General features: G+C 37.5%; 1 protein-coding gene across 1 annotated transcript in view; it reads left to right on the plus strand.

The window, feature by feature from the left end:
* The window catches only part of LOC138398697 (cytidine monophosphate-N-acetylneuraminic acid hydroxylase), a 77,811-nt gene that overhangs the window by 49,623 nt on the left and 3,863 nt on the right, over positions 1 to 24,325 (plus strand). The window contains exons 10-13 of the mRNA XM_069493150.1: positions 15,290 to 15,430; positions 18,523 to 18,697; positions 20,235 to 20,351; positions 22,083 to 22,198. Coding sequence (XP_069349251.1) covers positions 15,290 to 15,430; positions 18,523 to 18,697; positions 20,235 to 20,351; positions 22,083 to 22,198 — 549 coding nt within the window. The remainder of the gene's footprint in view (positions 1 to 15,289; positions 15,431 to 18,522; positions 18,698 to 20,234; positions 20,352 to 22,082; positions 22,199 to 24,325) is intronic.

Here is a 24,325-nt window from a genome sequence, read left to right on the forward strand (position 1 = left end):
CCCCAAATGGCACTGTGAAGAAGGTGGGATTATGCCTTTTTTCAGATGGAGACTTGAGAGAGATGTCCGTAAGCTTGGAGGGGCTAAGGGACTTGCCCAAAGTCACCCTGTTGGAAACACGAGTTGAGAAGTGAACCCTGGTATGCTTAGTTCCAAAGCTGTTTTCTCTATACCATACTGCATCTCAGAATAGTATTGTGTCATTATCAAATTGAAGTTGTCTTCTCAGATTTTGGAGTATCTTATGTGATTTCTCTTGCAGTAATATAACTTCTGCAACTGATATGAATCATCACCAATTCATGGAACTGTTAAAAGAAATAAAAGACAGTGAATTTGATGATTTGTGCTCTTTGCCAAAGCTGGTTGGTTAAGTCACCGAAGACGTATATTGTTAATTCCAATTCAAAATTTTCTTGAGACAAAAGAAATACTTGCCATATATTCAGGAATCAAAGACAAAACCTGGCAGTGTGGTGTATGTTTTCTCATTGATATCTGTATGCATATGGAAAGGCTAAATTTGAAGCTCTCATGAGAAGAAAAGCTTGTGTCATAGTTATACAAGTATAAGCATTGTATTAGTTTCCTAGGGCTGTCATAACAAAGGAGCACAAATTGGGTAGCTTAGAACAACAAAAATGTATTGTCTCACAGTTTTAGAGGTCAGAAGTCTGAAATCAAGGTATGGGCAGGGCCATACCAAAATTACTAGGAAAGAATCTGTTCCAGGACTTTCTCCTAGCTTCTGGTTGCCTCGGACTCTCCTTGGCTTGTAAATAGCCATCTTTTTCTTTATGTTTCTTCACATGGCATTTTCCCTTTGTGCAAATCTCTGTGTTTTCCAAATTTTCCATTTTTATGAGGACATCAGCCATATTGGATTAGGGTCCACCTACATGACCTCATTTTAACTTCATTATATCTTTAAAGACCCTATCTCCAAATAAGATCATGCGCAGAGGTACTGGGGTTAGGACTCCAACACATCGTCTTTGAGGGGAAAACAATTCAACCCAAAACAGTAATTATGTTAAGATTGAAACTTTTCTTAGCACAAATTAATATTAATGATTTTGCACATTTTTCTCAAATAGGCCAATATGCAGATTTTATTTTAAATTGCCAGAATTAAAATTCACTGCAAAATTGCAAGAAAAATTTGAAGAATATTTCATTAGTGTTGAGAATTTATAATTGCATTTTGGTTTATGTAATATCCCTTTGAATTCAATGTTAATATTAATGGAGTTGACACAAGAGTTAGTGAATTTACGGAACTTGAACAGACATAATTTTGAAACTGATACATTTTTACTTCAAAGTCAAATCAATCCTTTTAAAAAATGAACCAGTTGTGTCAAGGTGGATTTGAATATTTCATGAAAATAAATTTTTAGTACTTGATTCCTTTATTGGAAAATTTTTAAGTATGTATGAAACAACTGGAGCATGTTAATCTACTTTTTGAACTATAGATTTTATGAAATCTAAATATAGATCAAGTATTTCTGATGAAAATTTAGTACCTGGATTGAGATGTATTCTATATTTAAAAGATGCATTGGATTCCAAAGACTTGATATACAAAAAAGTGTGTACAGTATTTCTTAATAATTTTTAAGAATTCATTTTATATTGAAATATTTTGGTTGCATTGAGTTCAATAAACCCTATTCATTTTCCTTCTTACTTTGTACTTTGTAAATGTTGCTACTAGAAAATTTAAAATTACATACATGGCTTGCATTATATTTCTGTTGGACAAAGTTCAGCTTGAAAGTTTAATAATTTTGGACATCACAGATCTATTAATAAAATAGAATCTCAGCTATATAGAACTTCCAGGAACTAGGCATTCTGGATAATGAAAGCATGCTAGGTAGCAAAGTTTTCTGGATAGCTATGATTTATCAGACAAGAAAGTTTTATGATTTCGTATCTTCTCAAAAAGAATATTTGAATATAATTTATCTTTTCTTGGTACCAGGGAATCATCATTTAAAAGTTTCAGAATCTGATGTAACGGTTTAATTACCCTACAGTCCACTGAAGAATATTATAGCAGGATATCGTATAGTCCATTGAGCTGTTTGCCTCTGCACTGAATGGCCCCAGGCAGTAAAACATTATGTCTACTTGGTATAGTTTTGCTAAGAGGCTGTCAGTGATCATTTTTCAGTGCTATAACAAATCTTTACCAGCGGCCTCCATCCTTCTTTTTGATTTGCTGTTTCTAGTTATCTAATTAAAAGTTAAAAATTGACTTAATGTCACCTTGTACACATTCTTTGAGTGATGCCCTGAGCAATTTTCTTAGCGAAAGACTGCAAGAAGCTTAGTGCATAGATTATGAACTAAATTGATGATTATAAAATTCTGAACCAAATTCATGATTATGAACTTAGTTCATGCATTTTATTTGTTGTGCTGTAAAAGGACCTCCTATTTTTAACTAGTCCTTATTGTATTCTCTATAACCAAGTCCCAGATCCTTGAAATGGTATATTCCACTACTAAACAGCTAACTCAGTTGTTATATTTTTTAACTTTTAAAAAATTTTAGGTATACTTTTTCCTAAATAAATTCCTACTTTGAAGTTACAGCACTTATTAAAAAAAAAAAAAAAAAAAAAAAAAAAAAAACTTTTGGAAGTGCCAGATAAGCATAGATATAAAGTCAAGGAATGTGTTCTTATAAAAATCTGTGTAGCTTTAAAAATAAATCAAAAGCAATTTTCTGACAAGAAACAGCCGTTAAAGGGGGAATGAAATTTAAGAGCTTTTGATCACACCAGAGACGTCATCTATTATCCTCTATTCATGCACATTTACCTATGAGGGATAAAAGGTAGAATAAGAATGGTGGAGTTACACAGCAAGTGAAGGACCTAGTGAGCCAAGGATGGGTTATCTGTGTTGGGTGACAATGGTGCAGGACCAGGGAATTAGCTTCCCCAACATTGCTAGAAGTTGATGGCCCTGAGAAACTTCTCTAAGGCTCTTTAGTTTCCTAAAGAAACTAGGAGTCATTAACAGTTAATGTGTCTCACACTCAATGTTGGTATAGACCTGAATCGTAATCAGATAGTGTAACAAAAATAAGCTTTTCCACGGCCACTGAAGAAATAATATAGACATAATACAGAGGCTTCACCGAAGCAGAGGTGAAATCCAACACAGTTCACAACCAGTATGGCATGGGCATTGGTCGGAATGAATGCCAGGAAGTGTTGGGTCAGAGCTTGGACACCTCTGATTTCCCAAGCTTTAATCAAGTTGTTGAAATCTGGAGAGATCCTGGAGGTCTCAGGGTAGGGTCAGGTGGCTGGGGTAGTAAAGAGGGCACTCAGGGGCTCAAGGAAGCAGCTTTTAACTAGCTGGCACAGAATGATTTCAGTATTTTAATAATTGGCACACTTACCAGCTAAATATCAGCTCTGTCCTTAAAGCAATCCACAAAGGGGGTGGAAAAGGGATCCTGCTGCCACTCACGTCGGCCAGACCACATTACGTGGAAACACCTGAGAGGGAAAGAGGTGGTTTTCACACTTGGATTTTGGTCTCATCTGTGGGAAAACAGAAATATAAGCAACCCCCACCTTTTGCCATGTATATAAAAGTGCTTAGCACATTGCATGGTTCATAGGTCTGCAAAAGATGTTTAAAGTTTGAATCTCTGCTCTACAACATACTAACAGTGGGATCCAGGGCTGACACTAATCTGAACCCAAATTTTATGTGAATTTGGGCATAATAAGAATGATATTAAAGGGTTATTTTGAGAATTATGGATAATGAAGTATCTAGCATAATGCCCAGAATATGAAAGTTTCTCAGGAAATTCCATTTTCTCCTTCCTTTTTTCTTTTCTTCCTTCCCTCTCTTGACTCTTTACTTAATGGTTCAGGGCAAAGGATTGAAAGCAAATTTGGGGGAAAATAGTTCTAAGATCAGTGAAATGATCTTGAGTATTTCAGTTTTGTATAGAGATAGCCATCAGGAAAACACAGAAGGCATTATATCGTATTTTCAAGGATAACTCATCCCATGGCGATCTGTATCCTAAGAAGGCAAACAGAAGTGCCAGTTCCTACAAAGCCAAACACAGTGAACTCTTCCAAGTATCTCTGACTGAAGGCAACTAAAAACACTGGACAGAATCCATGGAGCAGGTATGTAAGGCCTCTAAAAATTAAATGGGAGCAGACAGACTGAGGAAAGAAATGAGAAATTGAAGTGCCACTGAACCAGCAGTGATGCTCTAGTTTTAAAAAATCTGAGCTCTCCCAGGCTTTATTCAAAGACAGCCTGAAACTGGGACTGTGTACTGGTTGAGGCCAGAAGGAGCTCAAGAGAAGCCTTCCCTTTCTAGTCTGAAGAGCAGGAAAAGAGGACCCCATGAGTCAAGAGGCCCTTGGAAAGAGCAGGAAAGGGGGCCCTATGAATAACAGGGAAATCTGGGGTTTTTTGTTGTTTTTGTTTTTGTTTTTCCATTTTCTCCTGCCCCAATCCTGAGAGAATCCCTCAGCAGCAGTGGTGTCAAGACCAGTGGTAATTGTGTAGGTACCTAAAACTCCATGGGGAAGTAAATCCTTCTCTTAGATAAAAGTAATTTTGGTTCCAATAATGTGGAGAGAATCCTTGTTGCTATGTTTTCTTTCTCTAACCTTTCACTACTTGGCCCTAGAAGCATATGTAACTTTCAGAAAATTCTCAGCAGAACGGGGAGACTAAAAGCCCTGGCGTTTCAACAAGAACATGAAGAAAGGGACCCCTGGGAGGAAGAAAATATGGGGGACAAAATATTGCAGACAGGAGAGGGCTTAAGAAAGTGAGCCCATAAAATTATGAATAAATTCCTGGGTTTACCCCCAAGCTGCACTGTATGTGTGGATCTGACCCTAAACAGGATATCAAAGTCTTTGAGAACTGAAGTACAGAATAGACCACTGCTCAGGTCTCACGTTGGTCACTATATAGTACACATGTGGAACAGATCTGAAAAGGACTGCAAAAAAAAAAAAAAAAAGCTTTGAAAACTGAACTGACATTGGAACCACAGCCCACAGATGGTGGGTAGGAACTGTGGTATGAATCTAACCTGCTAAAACAAAAACCTCAATCTTATCTATAGGATATAAACAAGACTCAGAATTTCATAAGATAACATTCAAAATGTCCAGGATACAACCCAAAACTACTGAACATAGGAAAATCAGGAAAATCTCTTTTTCATAAGCAAAAAGATGACATGTCAAACCTAAAATGACACAGATGTTGGAATTATCAGAAAAACAATTTAAAGCAGCTATCACGTTTGAATAAGTAAGGGCAAAGACTCTTGAAATGAATGCAAATATAGAAAGCTGCAGCAGAAAAAAAGCTATAAAGAAGAACCAAATAGGAATTTTAGAACTGAAACATACACACATCATGACAAAATATTTACTGGATGGTCTCAAATGCATAATGGAATTGTAAAAGGAAAGAATAAATGAGCTTGAAGATAGATCAATAGAAATTATTGAATCTATGAACAGCAAAGAAGAAAAAGGTTGGAATAAATATGAACAGAGCCTTGGAAACCTGGGGGACAATACCAAAAGGTCTAACATTCATGTCTTTGGAGTTTCAGAAAAAGATGAAAAAAATTGTGGTACAGAATTGTGGTGAAGAAATAATAGCTGAAAACTCCCCAAATTTGATAAATGACATAAACTTATATTCCAGAAGCACAGCAAACCCTCACACAATAAGCTTAAAGAAGTTGATACCTAGACCCCCTCAAAATAAAATTGCTGAAAATGAAAGATAAAGAAAATATCTTCAAATCAGCCAGATAAAAAAATGCATTGCCTATAGGAAATAATTCAAATAACTGGCTTTCTAATCAGAAACCATGGAGACCAGAAGGTAGTTGAATAACATTTTCAAAGTGTTTTTTTTTTCTTAAAAAAACTGTCAACCCAGATTCTATATCTAGTGAAAATATACTTCAGAAATGAAGGTAAAATACAGACATTTTCAGATGAAGAAAACTCTGACAGTTCATTGCCAGCAGACCTGCTTTAAAAGAAATGTTAAAGAAAATTCTTCAGATGGAAGGGAAGTGATACCAAAGGGAAACTTGGAACTTCAGGAATGAGGAGAGAGCAACAGAAATGGTAAATATCTGGGCATATTTAATAGGCTATTTTTTTCTCTTAAGCTCTTTAAAATATGTATAACATTTGAAAAAGTATAATATTGGCTGATGAAGTTTTCAATGAATGTAGGTATTACAGGTTGAATTGTGTTCTCTCAAAATTCTTATGTTGATGTCCTAACCCTAGTATCTCAGAATCTGACTTTATTTGAAGATAGGATCTTTTCAGAGGTAATCAAGTTAAAATGATGTCATTAGTCCAATTAACTGGTGTCCTTATAAAAAAGGAAAATTTAGACATACATGAAGGGAAGATGACGTGAGGAGATATAGAAGTTGGCCAGGGAGAAAGGTATGAAACAGATCTTTCCTCACAGGCCCCAGAAGGAACCAAACCTGCTGATACTGTTATATGGGACTTCTAGTGTCCAGAACCATAAGATGATACATTGTTTAAATTTCTGCTGTTTAAGCACCCGATCTGTGGTACTTTGTTATGGCAGTCCTAGCAAACTAATACAGGAGATGCAATACATATGACAATTACAACATAGCATAAAGGACTCTGTATACTGGAGAGGTTTCTGTATTCCACACAAAGTGGTAAAACATCAATTCTAAGTAGACTGTGAAAGTAAATACAGTGTATTGTGATCCTTAAAGCAGTAACTATAAAAACCATACAAAGAAATATAGTAAAAAATGCGATAGGTAGATGGGGTCAGTGGCTCATGCCTATAATCCGAGTGACTCAGGAGTCTGAGGTGGGAGGATTACTTGAGACCAGGGGTTCAAGACCAGCCTCAGCAACAGAGTTGAGACTCAGTCTCTTCAAAAAAAAAAAAAAAAAAAGTTAGTGGGACATGGTAGCATGTGATCTTGACTTCAGGAGTTCAAGGCTGCAGTGAACTATGATAGTGCCACTGCATTTCAGAGTGAGAGCCTACCTCTAAAACAAAAAACAACCCCCCCCAAACAAAAACCACCTTAAAAATGCAATAGGTAGACTCAATGGAATACTGAAAAATATGTAAATAATCCAAAGGAAAGCAAAAAAGAGGAAACAGAAATGAAAAAAAAAAAGAGAAAATAGAAAGCAATAAAATGGGCAGACATAAATCTAAAAATATCAATTATTACTTTAAATGTAAATGGTCTACAGATGTATGAGTGACGCCATTTGGTATCTTCCAGATAAGCCTTGCTGTAAGCTCAATAACATTGATCCCACTTAGCACCATGTGAGACAAAATAATTGATGATCCAAATGCCATCTGATTTCATGACCCACAGAATTTTGAGACATAATGAATGTTGCTTTTAAAACATGAAGTTGTCAAAGCCCAACAGAAGACAGAGATTGTGAAAATGGATAAAAGACACAATACATACTGTCTACAAGGAATCTACTTCAAATATTATTATTCAGGTAAGTTAAAAGTAAAAGGACGGAAAAAGTTATGCTGTGAAAACACTGATCCAAAGAAAGCTGGAGTGGCTATGTGAATAGCAGACAGAGTAGGCTTCAGAGGAAGATAAAGTACCAGAAGTAAAGAGTGACGTAATGGTGTCAATTCACCAACACTCAATTCACCAAGGAGACAACATCGTAAATATGTATGTGCCTAACAATAGAACCTCCAATACATGAAGCAAAACTGATAGAACTGAATGAAGAAATGGAAACTTGCAGTTATAATTAGAGGCTTCAATGCTCTCCTCTTAGTAATTTGTAGAATAAGAACCCAGAAAATCAACAAGGATATAGAAAAGCTGAACAATAAACTTATAAAAACAATAAAAATAAACTTATATAAACAGAACTCCACCCCAAACAGAAGAACACACATGCTTTTCAAGGACGCACCGAACATTCACCAAGAAAACCATTTCCTGGAACACAAAACAAACTTTAACAAAGTTAAAATTAAAATCAGGCAATGAATGTTCTCTGATTATAATGGAATTAGACTCGAAATCAAAGAAGATAACTGGAAGATCTCCAAGTACTTGGAAATTAAAACAATATGCTTTGAAATAATCCATGGGCCAAAGAGGAAGTGTCATGGGAAATTAGAAAATATTTTGATGTAAAAAAAATGAAAATATAATGTCAAAATATGTGGGATACAGCCAAAACAATGCTTATAGAGAAAATTATAGCATCAAATGATTACATTATAAAAGAAGAAAGGGCTCAAATCAACAATCTACGCTTCCATCTTAAAAAAAACTTGAAAAACAAGAGCAAAATAAACCCAAAACAAGAAAGAAGGAAGGAAATAAAGATAAGAGCAGATATCAATGAAATTGAAAACAGCATAACAATAGAGAAAAACAAACCAAAAGTGTCTCTTTCGAAAGATTAATAAAATCAAAAAGCTCTAATTGGACTAACCAAGAAAATAAGAAGAGACAAGTACTTATATCAGGAGTGAGAGAGGTGATATTTCTATAGACCCTATGGATGTTAAAAGACTAATAAAGAAATACTACAAGCAATTATATGCATATAAATTCAGAAACTTAGATAAAATGGACCAATTTCTTAAAAGCCAAAAGCCTGCAAATCTCACATAAGAAGAAATAGATATCCCTATATCTATTAGAGAAATTCAATTCATAGTTTAAAATCTTCCAAAATAAAAAGTCCAAGCCCAGACTGTTTCACTGGTGAATTCTAACAAACATTTAAAGAGGACATAACACCAATTTTACATGTTCTTTTCCAGAATATAGTAGAGGAGAAAATACTGTCAACTCATTTTATGAGGCCAACATTATCCTGATATCAAAAGGAGACAAAGACCATATAAGAAAACTACAGATCAATACCCCTCATGAATATAAAAATAAAATCCTCCAAAAATTTAGCAAATTGAACCCAGCAATATGTAAAAGGAATAATACAACATAACCAAATGGGGTTGATCCACAGGAATGTAATACTATTTTAATATTTAAAAACTGATCAGTCTAAAAACTAACATATTAACAAACTAAAGAGAAAAATCACATGATCTATCAATCAATACAGAAAAAGCACTTGACAAAATTCAATATCCACTCGGTTAAATAAACAAAAACAGGCTGGGCGCGGTGGCTCACGCCTGTAATCCTAGCACTCTGGGAGGCCGAGGCGGGTGGATCGCTCAAGATCAGGAGTTTGAGACCAGCCTGAGCAAGAGTGAGACCCCGTCTCTACTAAAAATAGAAAGAAATCATATGGACAACTAAAAATATATATATAGAAAAAAATTAGCCAGGCATAGTGGTGCATGCCTGTAGTCCCAGCTACTCGGGAGGCTGAGGCAGGAGGATCGCTTGAGCCCAGGAGTTTGAGGTTGCTGTGAGCTAGGCTGATGCCATGGCACTCACTCTAGCCTGGGCAACAGAGTGAGACTTGTCTCAAAAAAAAAAAAAAAAAAAAGCAAAAAAACTACTCTTAGCAAAGTTGAAATAAAAGAGAACTTTCTTAATCTCTTAAAAAATGTCTTTAAAAACCCACAGCTAGGACCATACTTGGAGAAAGACTGAATACTTTCCACTGGGATTAGGAACAAGGCAGAATGACTGCTCTCACCGTTCCTGCTGAGCATTCCGATGGAAGTCCTAGCCAGTGCAATAAAGCAGGATAAAGAAATAAATGAATAGAGACTGAAAGGAGACAATAAAACTATCCCTATTCACATATGACATAATTGTCTCCATAGAATATCCCACAGAACCTACAGAAAAAATTTCTACAGCTAATGAATGAGTTTAGTAAAGTCATAGGATCCATAGTAAGCACACAAAAATCAATTGTATTTCTATATATAGTGAACATGAAATCACCATTTTTTAAAATATCATTTATAGTAGCTTCAAAAAATTAAATACTTAGTTATAAATCTAATGAAACATGTGCAGGGTATGTATGCTGAAAACTATAAAACATCGATGAAAGAAATCAGACTCTAATTAGATAAACGGAACATTTCCTGTTCATGAATTGGATGTTCAATATAGTTCAGGTTTTAATTATCTCCAAATGAATGTATAGATTCAGCACAATGCCCATCGAAATCCAAGCAGGATATTTTGTAGATGTAGACAATCTCTAAAATTATAGGGAAAGGCAAAGGAATTAGATTAATGAAAACAATACTGTAATAGAAGAATAAAATTGGAGGACACATACTGTCCAATTTTAAGATTAGCTGTAAAGCTGCAATAATTAAGATAGTGTGATATTGGTAAAGGAATAGACACATTCATCAATGGAATAGAATAGAGAGACCAGAAATAGATTCACACAAATGTGGTCAATTAATTTTTGATAAAGATGCAATTTTGGGAAATGCAAATGCAAATAGGCAATTTTATGGAGAAAGGGAAGTCTTTTCAACAAATATTATTGGAGCAATTAGATATATATGTGCAAAAAAGTGAACCTTGATTTACACCTCACACCATATACAAAAAAGTAAGTAAAAATGGATCATAGATGTAAATGTAAAACTAAAAAAATTTTAGAAGAAAATATAAGAGAAAATATTCATGACCATGGGTTAGGCAATGACTTCTTAGATGCTGCATCAAAAGCATGATCTATTCAAAAAATTAATAAATTATACTTTACCAAAATTGCAAATGTATGCTCCATGAAAAAAACTATTAAGATAATGAAAAGACAAACTACAGACTTTTAGAACATATTATAAATAGCATACCTGACAAAGAACTTGTACCCAGAATATATAATGAACTCTCAAAAGCAATGGTAAGACCACAATTTAAAATAATAACTTAAAAAATCAATGGTAAGAAAATTTAAAAATGGGCAAAAGATTTGAGCAGACACTTCACCAAAGAAGATATGTGGTTGGCAAATAAACATAGAAAAGATGCTGAACAGCATTAGCCATTAGGGAAATGCAAATTAACATAGCGATGACATAACTATTAGAATTAAGAGCACTTTGGAATATTGACAATACTAAGTTATATCAAGGATGCAGAGCAACAGGAGCCCTCCTATGTGCTGCTAAGAATGTAAAATGGTGCAGTCACTCTGAAAAGAGTTTGGCAGCTTCTTTAAAGCTAACTTTACTGTATGATCCAGCAATACCACTCCTAGGTATTTACTCTAATAAAATTAAAACTTTTATTTACACAAAACTATACACAAATATTAATAGTAACTCTATCCATAATCACCAAATCAACCCAAATGGCCTTCAGCGGGTGAGTAAACTATGCTATATTCACACAATGGACTACTACTCAACCATATGAAAGAACTATTGCTACATGCAACAATATGGATGAATCTCAAAGGCATTGTGTTGAGTGACAGAAGCCAGTCTCAAAAGGTTATGTACTATGTGATTCCATGTTATGATATTCTGGAAAAGGCAAAAACCATAGGCATGGAGAAAAGATCAGTGGTCACCAGGGGTTAGGGGTTGAAGGAGGATTTGACTACAAAGGGGCAACACATGGAAGTTTGGGGGCTGATGAACTGTCCTTTGTCCTGACTATGGTGGTGATTACATTAAATCTATACCTATGTTAAAACTCCTAGAAATCTACCCTCTAGAAAGTCAAAAATTTGAATCTCAGTAAATTTGAGAAAGAAAAAAAATAGTAAACACGATTCTTCTTAAAGAGTATCTTAAGCTATGGTAGTTAAAGTAAGCATATTTGTTTAAGTCGTGTTTGTGACACAGTCCAGATCTATTACATGCACATTTTATAGAATTCATAATCTCTTGAAAAAACAATATGTACAATATATCTACCCCTTTGTAGTATTTGGAGCATAATTTTATGATTTGAAATGCTCAAAAAGTCATATAGATGTTTAAACTTTGCTTTTATAAGATTCCATTGGTTATACATAGAATTTATTTGATCCTAAGCCCATGTAGTGAGTCAGCCCCTAGCTATAATGTGTTTATGAGCAAGTATCATCTGTTTCACAAAAATGCATTTTATGATACAGTTACTGATAATATTTTGTGGACAAAAGGCAGGGACTGCCTAGTGCAAGCAGGAAATGCATGTGTCATTTTGCTGTGGGAGAACATTCTGTCTGTACTTCTCTGAAATTGTTGGGTATTAAAGAAACCAGTCCTTGAGATAAGTTTTCATGACAATAATCATGTAAGGACTGCCCGTGACTTCTTATCGATTAGGGACAGCAGTGCAGTGCAGTGGAAGGAGCAGTGTACATGGAATTAGGTTCTGGTCCTACCACCATTTGTCTGTCTTCTCTGGACTTCATCCATCTCACCATTAAAACATGACTTATTAGTTTGAAGTTCTTCTATGTTCTCTCATGATGTAGCTTCATGTGTGTAATCACTTAATGTGGCCTATTGCTGATGTATTTCCTTCTTTTTAACCTTCTCATTGACATTATTTAGCTGTCTCATATCTTCCAATTTTTTTTTCAGAAAGATTGGCCTAAGGTTAAAAAATAATTTCTTTTCATCAATGCTGTTCATTACTCAGTCGTTCATTTGTCATTTACTGAGCAGCACGGTCCTAGGCACCGGATAACTAGAGACAAAATGATTGTCTGTCTGCAGGGGTCTGGTCTATTGGAAGAGAAAAACAATTATGATACATAATGGTAAGTGTTATGATAGGCAAGGAGATCCAGATGAGAGAGAGAAAAGGACTACTGGATGAGACTGTGAAAGCAATGTTTTAGAGAATGAGTAGACGCTGACCAGCAAAGATAAAAAGCTGCTGCAATGAGAGATTGCAGATCACTGTAAGGGCTGAGGGTTCTGTGAGGAGAGGCAAGGGAGGCAGACGGCACGTGCGACAAACTACGTGGTTTGGATTTTTTCCTGAGAGGATGGGGAGCCCCATGGAGAGTCCAGTGAGGAACAGGGATGTGATGAGATGTGCACTGGAGAAGTCAGGTTGTATGTCTGTGTGGTGGGAAAGGGAGAGGGAACGCTGATCCTGGAGACTGTTTTGAAAGCCATTACGATAACCTAGGAAGGAATGGTGAGTGGCAGTGAGGAGCGAGGAGCAAATTCAGACCCTGGACATATTAAGTAGGTTGAATTGCAAGGACTTGGGGAAGAATTGGAGGTGGGGGGTACTTGGTCACTTAATGTGATGCTGTCATTTATGGTAATTAAAAGCCACTCTTCTCTGTGTAAGTAGATGGCAAATGTTGCCCTGAGGACCCACAGTAGCCCTTTGATGATGGCATCTGGATATTGATTTTTTTAATTTAATTTAATGTAATGTAATGTAATTTAATTTTAGAGACAGGGTCTTGCTCAGTTGCCCAGGCTGGAGTGCAATAGCATGATCATAGCTCATTACAGCCTTGAACTCCTGGGCTCAAGTGATCCTCCTGCCTCAGCCTCCTGAGTAGCTGGGACTACAGGTGCACACCACCATGCCCAGCTAATTTTTAAAGGTACAGGTTCTCTCTGTGTTGCCCAGGCTGATCTTGAACTCCTGGCCTGAAGTGATCCTCCCACCTTGGCCTCCCAAATTGCTGCGATTATAGACATGAGCCACTGAAGTTCGCCTTAGATATTGATTTTATTTTTATTTTAAAGAGAACGACAAAGAAGCATCAAGAAGTTATGGAACTTTGCAACCACGACACATTATGTTTTAGGAAGAGTGACAGTAACATGGTTTTGAGAGAGAGGAATCAGAGGCAGGAAGGCAAGTTAGTGAACCATTTTGAGACTAAGGTAATAAGATGAGACAAAGTGGTGGCACCGCTTTAAATGAATGACTACAACATGCACAGGCAGGGAAAACTGACATCACTGGGTGCGGTGACAGAGTCCTCACTCAGGTCTACAAATTGATTCTGATATCATGAATAACATAAGTCACCTTAGTGATATAGAAATATAAACGCTTAACTATGTTTTGCCTGTCTGACTAAAAGTATGTAGCAAGTCTGGGCAACCAAGCTACAGCTACAGCTGTAGCTCAAGAAAGTGAAATTCCCTTTAACAGAAATGTCTGTCTAGATAACCCATGTCAGGTGAATCACAACAACAAATCCATTTCTGTGGATCTCCCTTTTCCTGCTCTAACACCACCAGTCACCTTCCCGTATGATATAGAAATTGAGGAGTTACAGCGTTCTGAGAAAGACTGTGATTTGGGAGACAGCCAGCTCTGGTCAACAGCACAATTAGAAATTCGATCTCAGGATAGGTTGCAACTGAGGATGTGTATATAATACGTAATTTTTTTTTTGAGGCAGAGTCCTGCTCTGTCACCCTGGCTAGAGTGCCGTGGTGTCAGCGTAGCTCACAGCAACCTCAAACTCCTGGGCTCAAGCGATCCTCCTGCCTCAGCTTCCCAAGTAGCTGGGACTACAGTCATGTGCCACCATGCCTGGTTAATTTTTTCTATGTATTTTTAGTTGTCCAGCTAATTTCTTTCTATTTTTTAGTGGAGACGGGGTCTTGCTCTTGCTCAGGCTGGTTTTGAACTCCTGAGCTCAAGCGATAGGTAGATTGTTAATAGCTTTGAATACAGGGACTTTTCACTTTACTCCCAAGGTTGGGGAGAGCCCCTCCTTGTGGGTCCTGTGAGGGCTGAGCCTGCTCTGACTGCGCAGCTGGTGCTAGAGAGCGGGGTGCAGGGCTGGGGCCGGGCGTCCCACTAGTGGTGTGGCCTTGGGCAAGTCATTCGGCCTCTCTAAGCCTTGGTTTCCTTCTCTATAAAATGAGCACAAGAATTGTACCTATCTCATGAGGCATTGTGAAATAAAATCGCTGAGTTCATATTAAGCACTTAGTATAATGCCTGCCAAGTAATACTTAATTAGTCCATATATTAATTAATGTTAAATACAAACATGTGCAGTCTCTACCTATTTACAATAGTCAGTCTTGGCACATCTAACTTGAATTCTAATCACCATGTGATTGTACTTAAAAACAAAGTCCAAGTACAACCTTCTTTGGCTAACAGTTCTTCCCTAGTTAGGGACATTGGTCCAAGTATAGTCTTTCTTTTTCCATGGAGTAAGTGGAAGGGGATTGGGAAGTGGGCATGTAGAGAAAACAAACAAACGAAAAATCTACCATTGTACTAATGAGACTATGCACCTGAGAATAAACTTTCTTATGTGGTCATGTTTTTATTGCTCAGGTACATTAAGGAAACAAACATCAAAAATGACCCAATTGAACTCAACAATCTTATCAAGAAAAACTCTGATGTGATAACATGGACCCCGCGACCTGGAGCCACTCTTGATCTGGGTAGGATGCTAAAGGACCCAACAGACAGGTTTGGCTTAAATATTTATGGAGGATAAAAATGCTTTATGAATTTTTTTCAATATTTTGAGAAAACAAAGGGCTCACTACTGGCTTCTTGACAGGTTCCTATTTTGTTTTGTATGCAATTAGATCCAAACACCACTTTTTAGAATAAAAATCTTACTGTTTAAATAAAATGAACTATCTAATAATTAATCTCTCAAATCGAGGGGAAAAGATGACTGAGTTTTTTCCTAAGTTTTTCATCCCATGTAATGGTTACTCAAATGTTTTCCTCATCTCAAAACCTTACCAGAAAGTAAAGAGTGAGGGAGATTGTTTTTTAAATTAAAGACCGTTGTTACAGCTAAAAAATAAATCGCTTTATGTAAGTAAAAAGCAATAAACATGAAAGTGAGTTTTCATGTCAGTGCAAACATTACCCAACTGTCTATTCCACAGACAATACATTTGAACAAGTAACAATACACACTGGAAGTGCAATTCAAGAAAAGTTAACATTGATGTCACAGACCTATATATATATTTTTTGAATACTTGTCTTGAGCCAAATGAAACCATACGGGCTATTTAGAAAGGGATTAAAGATTTTGGAGAGTGATGCATGCAATTACCAAAACCACACCCTCTCCCAGCCTTATGGCCTATTTTACCTTTTACTAACTTCCCATATCAAAGGAGTATTCAAATCTGGCCAATTCTTCATTAATCTCTCACAAACCCATCACTCGTCTCTAGCCTCTTGTGTCCCAGCCTTAATTCTGCCTCTCCCAATTTCTCACTCGGATTCCAGCAGTGGCCGCTGGCTTGTGTCTGTGCCTCCTCCCCCACCCGCCTTGATCCATCCTCCATGCCAGTGTTTTCAATTTGTTGGTCACAATCCATTGGCAGGTCATAAAATCAGTGTCATTGCTCACAACCAGCATTTAAAATAGATGAACTAGAATGAATGGAATGGAATAGAATAGAAAATACCTGAGTGCATTGCATATGACACAGGTATTATTTCATGAAACTTTTGTTTCACAGGTGCCCTTAGTATGTGGACCTCCAGCGTCCTGATTTAAAATGTAGTTTTTACTGGGATTGTAGGCAAAATGTTTGAAAGCCCCAACTCTATATTGCTGACAAAGTAATCTTTCTAAAATGCAAAATTATTTCTATTCCTTCCTCACTTAAAATTCTTTAGGATATCCTCAGTGCCCCCAGAATACAAATGTTTTTTTATTTTCTAGGTCAAGAGTGAAAAAGGGTTTTAATTATTCCTATTACTAGCAGGGTATTCAAGAACCTTTGTCATTTCGCATTTGCCTAACTCTCCAAAATCATCTTTCTCCACTCCTCCAGATATATCCTACAGTGGTAATTTTCAAATGCTAATGAACATCATAATAACTAAGGGAGCTTACAGAAACGCAAATACCTGGGTTCTCCCATAGAGATGCTGATTCAGTAGATCTGAGACAGCCTGGGAATCTGCATTTCTATCCTTTTGCTGTGCCAAAGCATTCTGGGTAACAAGAGAGTCAATGTTGCTGGGTGTCACAGCTAACTCAAAGTGTAGGGGACGCACAGATGCTAAGTGCTTAACTCCCTTGTCAGGGGAGGGGAGGACAGGATAGCCAAGGAAGTATGACATCAGAGAAAGCACCATCTGGGTCATGGCACTTAGAGATGAGGAGAAGGCTACAGGTAAGTGATTATAGAGAAGAAAGAGATTCCAGTTAGAGGTAATGGCACGTTCTGGAGAAGGCAGTTGTAGATGGTATCATGGGTTTGGTGAGTGCAGATACTTTGAATGAGGGAATAAAAATATGCCATTCATTCAGAAACTGTTTATTGAGCTGCTTCTGCATAGCTGGCATCACACTGGGTATGGGGGATATGGCCGTGGAAAGGTCCCTGTCCTCATGAAGCCACCTGTCTTCCTGAGTATGGGCTGGTGAGTGCAGGTGGAGGAAAAGGATGAGCAGGAATGCTGGGTGGGGGGCCAGGGTTAGAAAGTCCTTGCGAGCAGTGCAGGGAACTTGTCCTGAGAGGAAGGGGAGCTGCAGAAAGATTTAAAGCAAAGCAGGAACATTACAAAGTTGTGATCTAGAAAAACCATTTGAGCTTTGCAGAGGAGAATGAACTATGGAAGAAGCTATAGGTAGAAATATTGGAGTCAGGGAAGCTGCAGAGGAGGCTGTGGCTTTATGTAGGAAGAGATTAGTGAGGCTCTAAATTGGGACAGGGCAAGGAATTGGAGAAGAAGATTTGACATGTATTTAGAAGTGAGAAGCTTTAGGATTTGGTAAATAATTTATTACAGAAACCAGTGCTTCTGTGACTTTGGGAATACAATGGACCAAAAGTATAGTTTTGAGAAGAGGGACAGCTACCACGACCTGCTGAATCTTTACAAGGCAGATGCCTATTTCCCTCCTTATATTTCTCTTACCCACATCACTTCCTATTCCATTCATAGGATTCAAGATTCCATGTTCCATGCAAGGATCTGTCTTCACATGGGATGGACAGAACTCTAGGATTATGAGAAAACTTCATTATCCACATTGCTGACTGGGTTTAAAGATAAAATTGCCCATCTGTCTGTCAGCTGTGCTTTGATCAGTGCAAGTAAGAGTTCTGTATATTAGAAACACAAAATTCTGCGAATATCTCAAAAACAGGCTAAAGTGTATGTTTAACAAATATTTATTGAGCACTTGCTATGTGTTCAGCCAAGGTTGCTACTTTCATCACACTTATATTCTGTTAATAACTGGGGTGGAGAGGCAGGAGAGTGCAGACATCCACAAAGTCAATATGGCCAGATTATATTCACCATTTTCATAATTTAGTTATTTGAACCAAAAGAGTCCAAAAAAGTGGTTTTCAAACTTTCTTTCCCCCAGACACAGACTTTTTTCTTCAAATGAAATCTCACTTAGAAACCCGTCACACTAAACGATTAACAGGAGCTGCTCTGGTTTAGGCAACAGTGGGACCCCTGAGTATCGTTTGAACGGTCTCAAAGCTACTAATCTGGTTGACTTTTGCTATTTAAGTGGTAACTTTTGCCTTCATCATTTGCTGCTTTCTCTTTGTGTCTTTAAGCAAGGGCATCATAGAGCCTCCAAAGGGAACTAAAATTTACAAGGATTCCTGGGACTTTGAACCTTATTTGAAAGTCTTGCATGCTGCTGTAGAAGATGAAATATTTCTTCACTCATCCTGGATAAAAGAATACTTCACTTGGGCTGGATTTAAGGATTATAACCTTGTGATCAGGGTATGCTATCAAGTATTATTTGTCTTTGCTTTCTTGTATTATGGAAACACATGAAAACCCCTTCATTTTCCAATTTGTTTCTCAAGAAGCATTCATTAAGCCCACCAGCTGCCTAACAGAGAACAAATTTGACAATTTGATCAACAATCCAGAATATTTAAGGAATGTTCTAAAGTCCAGCTTAGGTTTTCTTTTGGAACATCTTTTATCTTCTGTCACCATGTGTTTGTTGTTTGTGTTTGTGGGTATTTTGTTTTTGTTTTGGCACGGCAGGAACAGCTATTTAAGCTGTGGGACTAGAAGGTAGGATCCACCCAAAGAGGTGTTCAGTTGGAGCAGGTGAGATAGAAGCAGGTAACTCATAATCTGCAGCTATGCTGAGGACTGAGTTGCACAAACCCAGAGGTAGCCCTAGATCCAGAACTTAAACTAGCCCCAACCCATACACACAGAGCCACAGCCAAAAGTTCAGGTCATAACCTGATCACCAAAGCTGGAGATATATCCAAAAGCAAATTAAGTACTAATAGACAGAGGGTGCAAGACAAAGAGGAGGTCTGAAATGGGCCAGCCCTGACTGATATCAAGTGCTTGAGGTTGTGCAGGGGAACCAGTTTGGAGATGGCATCAGGAAACAGACAACACTCACACCCTTAGAGACAATCATTGGTTACTCTCAGGGTGAGAACCCTCAAGTTCACCTTTCAATCCCTGAACAGTAATGCCAGGCAACATTCGCTATTCTCAAAAGCATCATTCCCAAAAGCCTGAGGGTAATTGATAGTCGATGACAAAATTTTTGCTTGTCCAAAGTGAAATAAGTAAGAGAAAGGGTATGCCTGTTGGTGCAAAAATGTCAACTCTCTTTTCTTGGGATGAATTATTATTTCATGATTAGGTCCTTTTTATTTTAGGAGCAGTAAAACACGCTTCCTTTAATGAAATAAAAAGATAGCAGATGTAAAATTTTTTTAAAAAAAGTTATGATTTGGCAAAACAAAAGATTAATACTTATATTAGCTCCCAGGTATATTTTAGGAAATGGTCTTTGAAATCCAAAGACCTTGGAAACATTGGTCTAAATGATATTTTCAGTTGGACAATTAGTATGAAAAAAAAACTTTGGGGAGCTTTTGATAAATAGTTTTCAATGAAACTATTTATATTTAGCTACTATATGATGGTGAGAAACATTCCACATGTGATTTATTTCCTCACCTACAAACTTAAGGTGATGCTAGATGTCTCATTGCTAGTAGTACTTGAGATAATGATAACCTTCTCTATAAATTTGAAGTTAGTGTTATGAAGCAGTGTTGCTAATGCACACTGGGCATTTGAATGTTATCAGTTTCAGGAAAGAGGAGACAAAGAGTGAGACCAAGAGTGAGGGAGAAAGAGACTCTCAATATTAACTTCCAGGTCATTGCTACCGTTTCTCATTTAAGGGCATTTGAGCCTTACACATTCAGAGAAATTTTTTTAAGACCTTGAGCACCTGATTGATATTCTTCCCTTTACCATGTCATTTGCACAGATGATTGAGACAGATGAGGACTTCAGCCCTTTTCCTGGAGGATATGACTATTTGGTTGACTTTCTAGATTTATCCTTTCCAAAAGAAAGACCACGCCGAGAACATCCCTATGAGGAAGTAAGCAGCAACACTGGTGGAGGTCTTCCTTCCTTCCTTCCTTCCTAAATAAATAAATTTTTTATTTTAGAGTAACTTTATAGAAAAGTTATAAGGATAGTGCAAAGTAGTATCAACATCTCACTTTACTATGGTACATTGTCACAACTAACAAACCAATATGGAAACATTGTTATTGGCTAAAGTCCATACTTGCTTCTTTTTGAGCCGTTCTCAGAGACTGGCTTGTCCATGCTTCCTTCCAAACACCTGCCCTGCTTGAGCTGTTAAAGACCTGTGAGCATTGTTCTCTGCTTGGCTTTTCCTTCTGTCCAGTGTTGTCTCTTGCCCCAAGTGAGTCCAATAGGTGTCTCTAGAAAGGGAGTTACATCAATATAAACCAACACATATTTTATTGAGCCCCAATTTTGAGCAAATCCATCACCTATAGCAGCATGATATAAAGGAAAGAGCCATGGCTTTGGAGACTCTTCCTTTTCCCTCCATCTTCAAATCTAATTGGTCACCAAGACCTTCCCATTTTACACCCTAAATATTTCTCAAATCTTTTCCCAGTTCTCCCAAATGCTCCTCTCCAGATTGGAAGGCCAAGAAAGGCCATTCACCCTCCACTGGGAGGAGCTAGGTCCTGATGCTGCATCCTAGCACGGCAGAACTTCACCTGACTGAACTGTGGAATCATGCTTCTAAATCTCTGTTGGCAAAAGAATAGATCCTCTGACCTATATTTATAACCTCAGTTCACAATGGATATAATCGTTTTATAGAAATGATGCAGAAAAGGGAAATGAACCAAAATGCCAGCCTTCTAATCATGCTGTGTCATTTAATGGCCTGTCATTTAGGAAAGTTTGCCCCTTCTGGCATTAGTGTGATATTTACAGGGGGGGAATATGATGCAGATACTGAAAATGTTCTTGTAAACTTTAACAATGACATGTTGTTAAAACCATCCAATCTTAGGATAACTTCCCTCTACATTCTTTATATAAATTATTTTTTTCTCGGAACAGTCCCATAGTAAAGAAAATGAGGCTTAGCAAGCTTAAGGTCACATAATTAGCAAGTGCAGGGGTGAGACTCAAGACCCTCTCTACTGTCCCCTAATTCTGTGCTTCTTTGGCTATTCAGCAGCTTCAGTGTCAGAAGTTAGGGATTCTGTAAGGGTGGGGGCCTCGGCCATCTGACTGAAGGTAACCCTGCTCTCTGCCAGGCCAGACACCTGGAGCCTGCCATGAATGTGCAGGTGGAGACTTGAACACACCGCATTTAGAATGATGACAATAGCAAACATTTATTGAGTGCGTATCATGTGCCAGGCCTTGTTTTAAGTACTTTAAATGCACTAACTCATTAATCCTCACAATAAGCATTTGAGGAATGTACTATCACTATCTTCATTTTCTAGATGAGGAAACTGAGGCACAGAATGGTGACCCAGATCACCCAGCTAGAACCTGGATTTGAACCCAGCAATCTGACTCCAGAGTCTGTGCTCTTAGCCACTATGCTCCTCCACCTCTTGATCTATTTCCTGTTTTCTTTCTTTGATTTCTGCTGCACTCAGTCTCCTTCCTTTTGTCCTCAGCCTGTGATGTCTGCTCCAGGAGACATCTCTCCTTGACTCTTCATGCCCCTGCCATCATGGGCAGCTGCTTCCCCCAGGGACACGAGGGCTCCATACTCTGTGCTGCCTGGGTCGCCCTGCTAGTTGTTCCATGTCTATTTCAGATTCGTAGCCGGGTTGATGTCATCAGATATGTGGTGAAGAATGGGCTGCTCTGGGATGACTTGTATATAGGATTCCAAACCCGACTCCAGCGGGATCCTGACATATACCATCATCTGTAAGTCTGGAAACACCTGCTGTACCCTGGGCCAAAGCAGAGGATGCTGTGGTTATATATAAACAGAGTCAGTGACTGCCTGTGCTCCCAAATTCTGACTGATATGGGAGATTGCCCCATTAGAACTTCATTCCTTTGTTAGCTTGTTAAAAAATAAATCTTGTTAGGAAGATACACAGAGTCATTTATACATTCATGTAAATGTGTTCTTGATCCCTTCTGGAAGTGATTTTTGATATAGGAGGGGGAAAGATATTATAAGAGGAAAAGGGTATGTTTGCTAAGACAAGAATGAGGAGGGGGTATTTATGTAGCAAAGATGTGGTCATTAAGTTACAATAATTTCCCATGTCACATTTCACCTGTGCCCAACCCTGAGCATGAATTTGGTGGGCTAGTTGGCTTAGGGGAATGGCCCATTGAATTTCTGCCTGCCTATACTTCAAAACTGTGTAAATCCTTAAGATCATATGTGGAATATTTGAGCTGAAATCTTAGAAAGGGCAATTTGCCATTTTTATATTTGCAAAATAATTACCAAAGGAGAGAATATTCTGTCTTATCATTACTACTGATCCTCTGAAAAATACAGGAATTTAATTTTAAAATTCTAATTATTTAAAATATGTAAGCAAAATACACTATCTAGTTTATATCCCGAGCTTGCAAGCAAAGGCATTTATTAGAATTTCTTTTTTACCCATTTCTTTTTGAATGTTTTAAAATTTAAAGAACATGGAAGTATATAAAATAAAGAGGAGGTAACCGCACCTGGAACTTTCCAGGAAAGCTTATCTGTTTTCTGCCCATCCATCTACCCACTCTTAGGATAACCCTTGGTAACAGCTCAGTGTGTGCCCTCCTAGGCCTGTTTCTGGGCACATCAACATTCTCTAAAAATATTTGTTTTCAATAAAATGTCCCATATAGTTGGTGGGGAGGGAGTGTTACTGTTGCTATCATTTTTTAACACAATCCTAGTACATATGTTCTGCAACTTGCATTGTTTACTCATCAACATATCTTAGGCATCCCTCTGTATTGGGACATGCAAGCCAACTTAAACTTTTTAACAGCTGTAACTCATTTCAAGTTTTGCTGATTTTCAATAGAACATATATCTGACTTTGTGTTTTGAGAAAGAATAAAAGGAATATGGCAACTTTGGGGATAATTCTGGAGATTTTTTTCTTAAAAGAATTTCATCTCAGAAACTTCTAAGATGCTTATGCTAACACTATCTTGTTATATTGTGTTTTGATTACAAAGGTCATTAGAGGATATCATAAGGAATCTTGGGAAGCAGTCACAGCCCACTTTATCCTTGTTGCTCTCATTTATTTTATTTTATTTTATTTATTTATGAGACAGAATCTCACCCTGTCACCCGGGTAGAGTGCAGTGACATCATCATAGCTCATTGCAACCTCAAACTCCTGGACTCAAGCGATCCTCCTGCCTCAGCCTCCTGAGTAGCTGGGACTACTGCCATCATGCCTGGCTAATTTTTGTTCTTTTAGTAGAAACGGGGTCTCGCACTTGCTCAGACTGGTCTCGAACTGAGCTCAAGCAATCCTGCTGCCTTGGCCTATGAGAGTACTAGGATTACAGATGTGAACCACTACACCTGGCCTCATTTTTGCTCTTAAAATGGGATTTGTGAGCTTACTAAACATTTTTCTGGTTATAAAAATAATACCTATCCACTGCAGAAAATTTGAAAAAATATTTTAAAATACAAAAAAAAAAAAATTAAAAACACAAATAATCCTACCACCCAGAAAGAACAATTTATGTTTTGCTGTCTATTTAAACTTTCTTTTTCTGTTTATAAGCACATACCCATGTACTTTTTATACAAATAGGATAATACTATACAAACTTTTGTACCTGCATATTTATTTTCCTACATCATTTGTAATTCCTGCCTGCCTAACGCCATATACCTATATGCATCCAATCTTTGGCCTTTAAGTTGTTTTTAACTTTTTACTATTTTAAACAATGACTAGGCAAATAATCATGTAGGTGTGTCTTATACACATTCATAGTGATTTCCTGAAGGTAAATTCCTAGCAGTGGAGCACTGGGTCCATTGCCTACAGTGTTTAGGCTTTCAGTGCACTC

The sequence above is a fragment of the Eulemur rufifrons genome, chromosome 18, assembly GCF_041146395.1.
Source record: "Eulemur rufifrons isolate Redbay chromosome 18, OSU_ERuf_1, whole genome shotgun sequence".
In the NCBI taxonomy this organism is placed as follows: domain Eukaryota; kingdom Metazoa; phylum Chordata; class Mammalia; order Primates; family Lemuridae; genus Eulemur; species Eulemur rufifrons.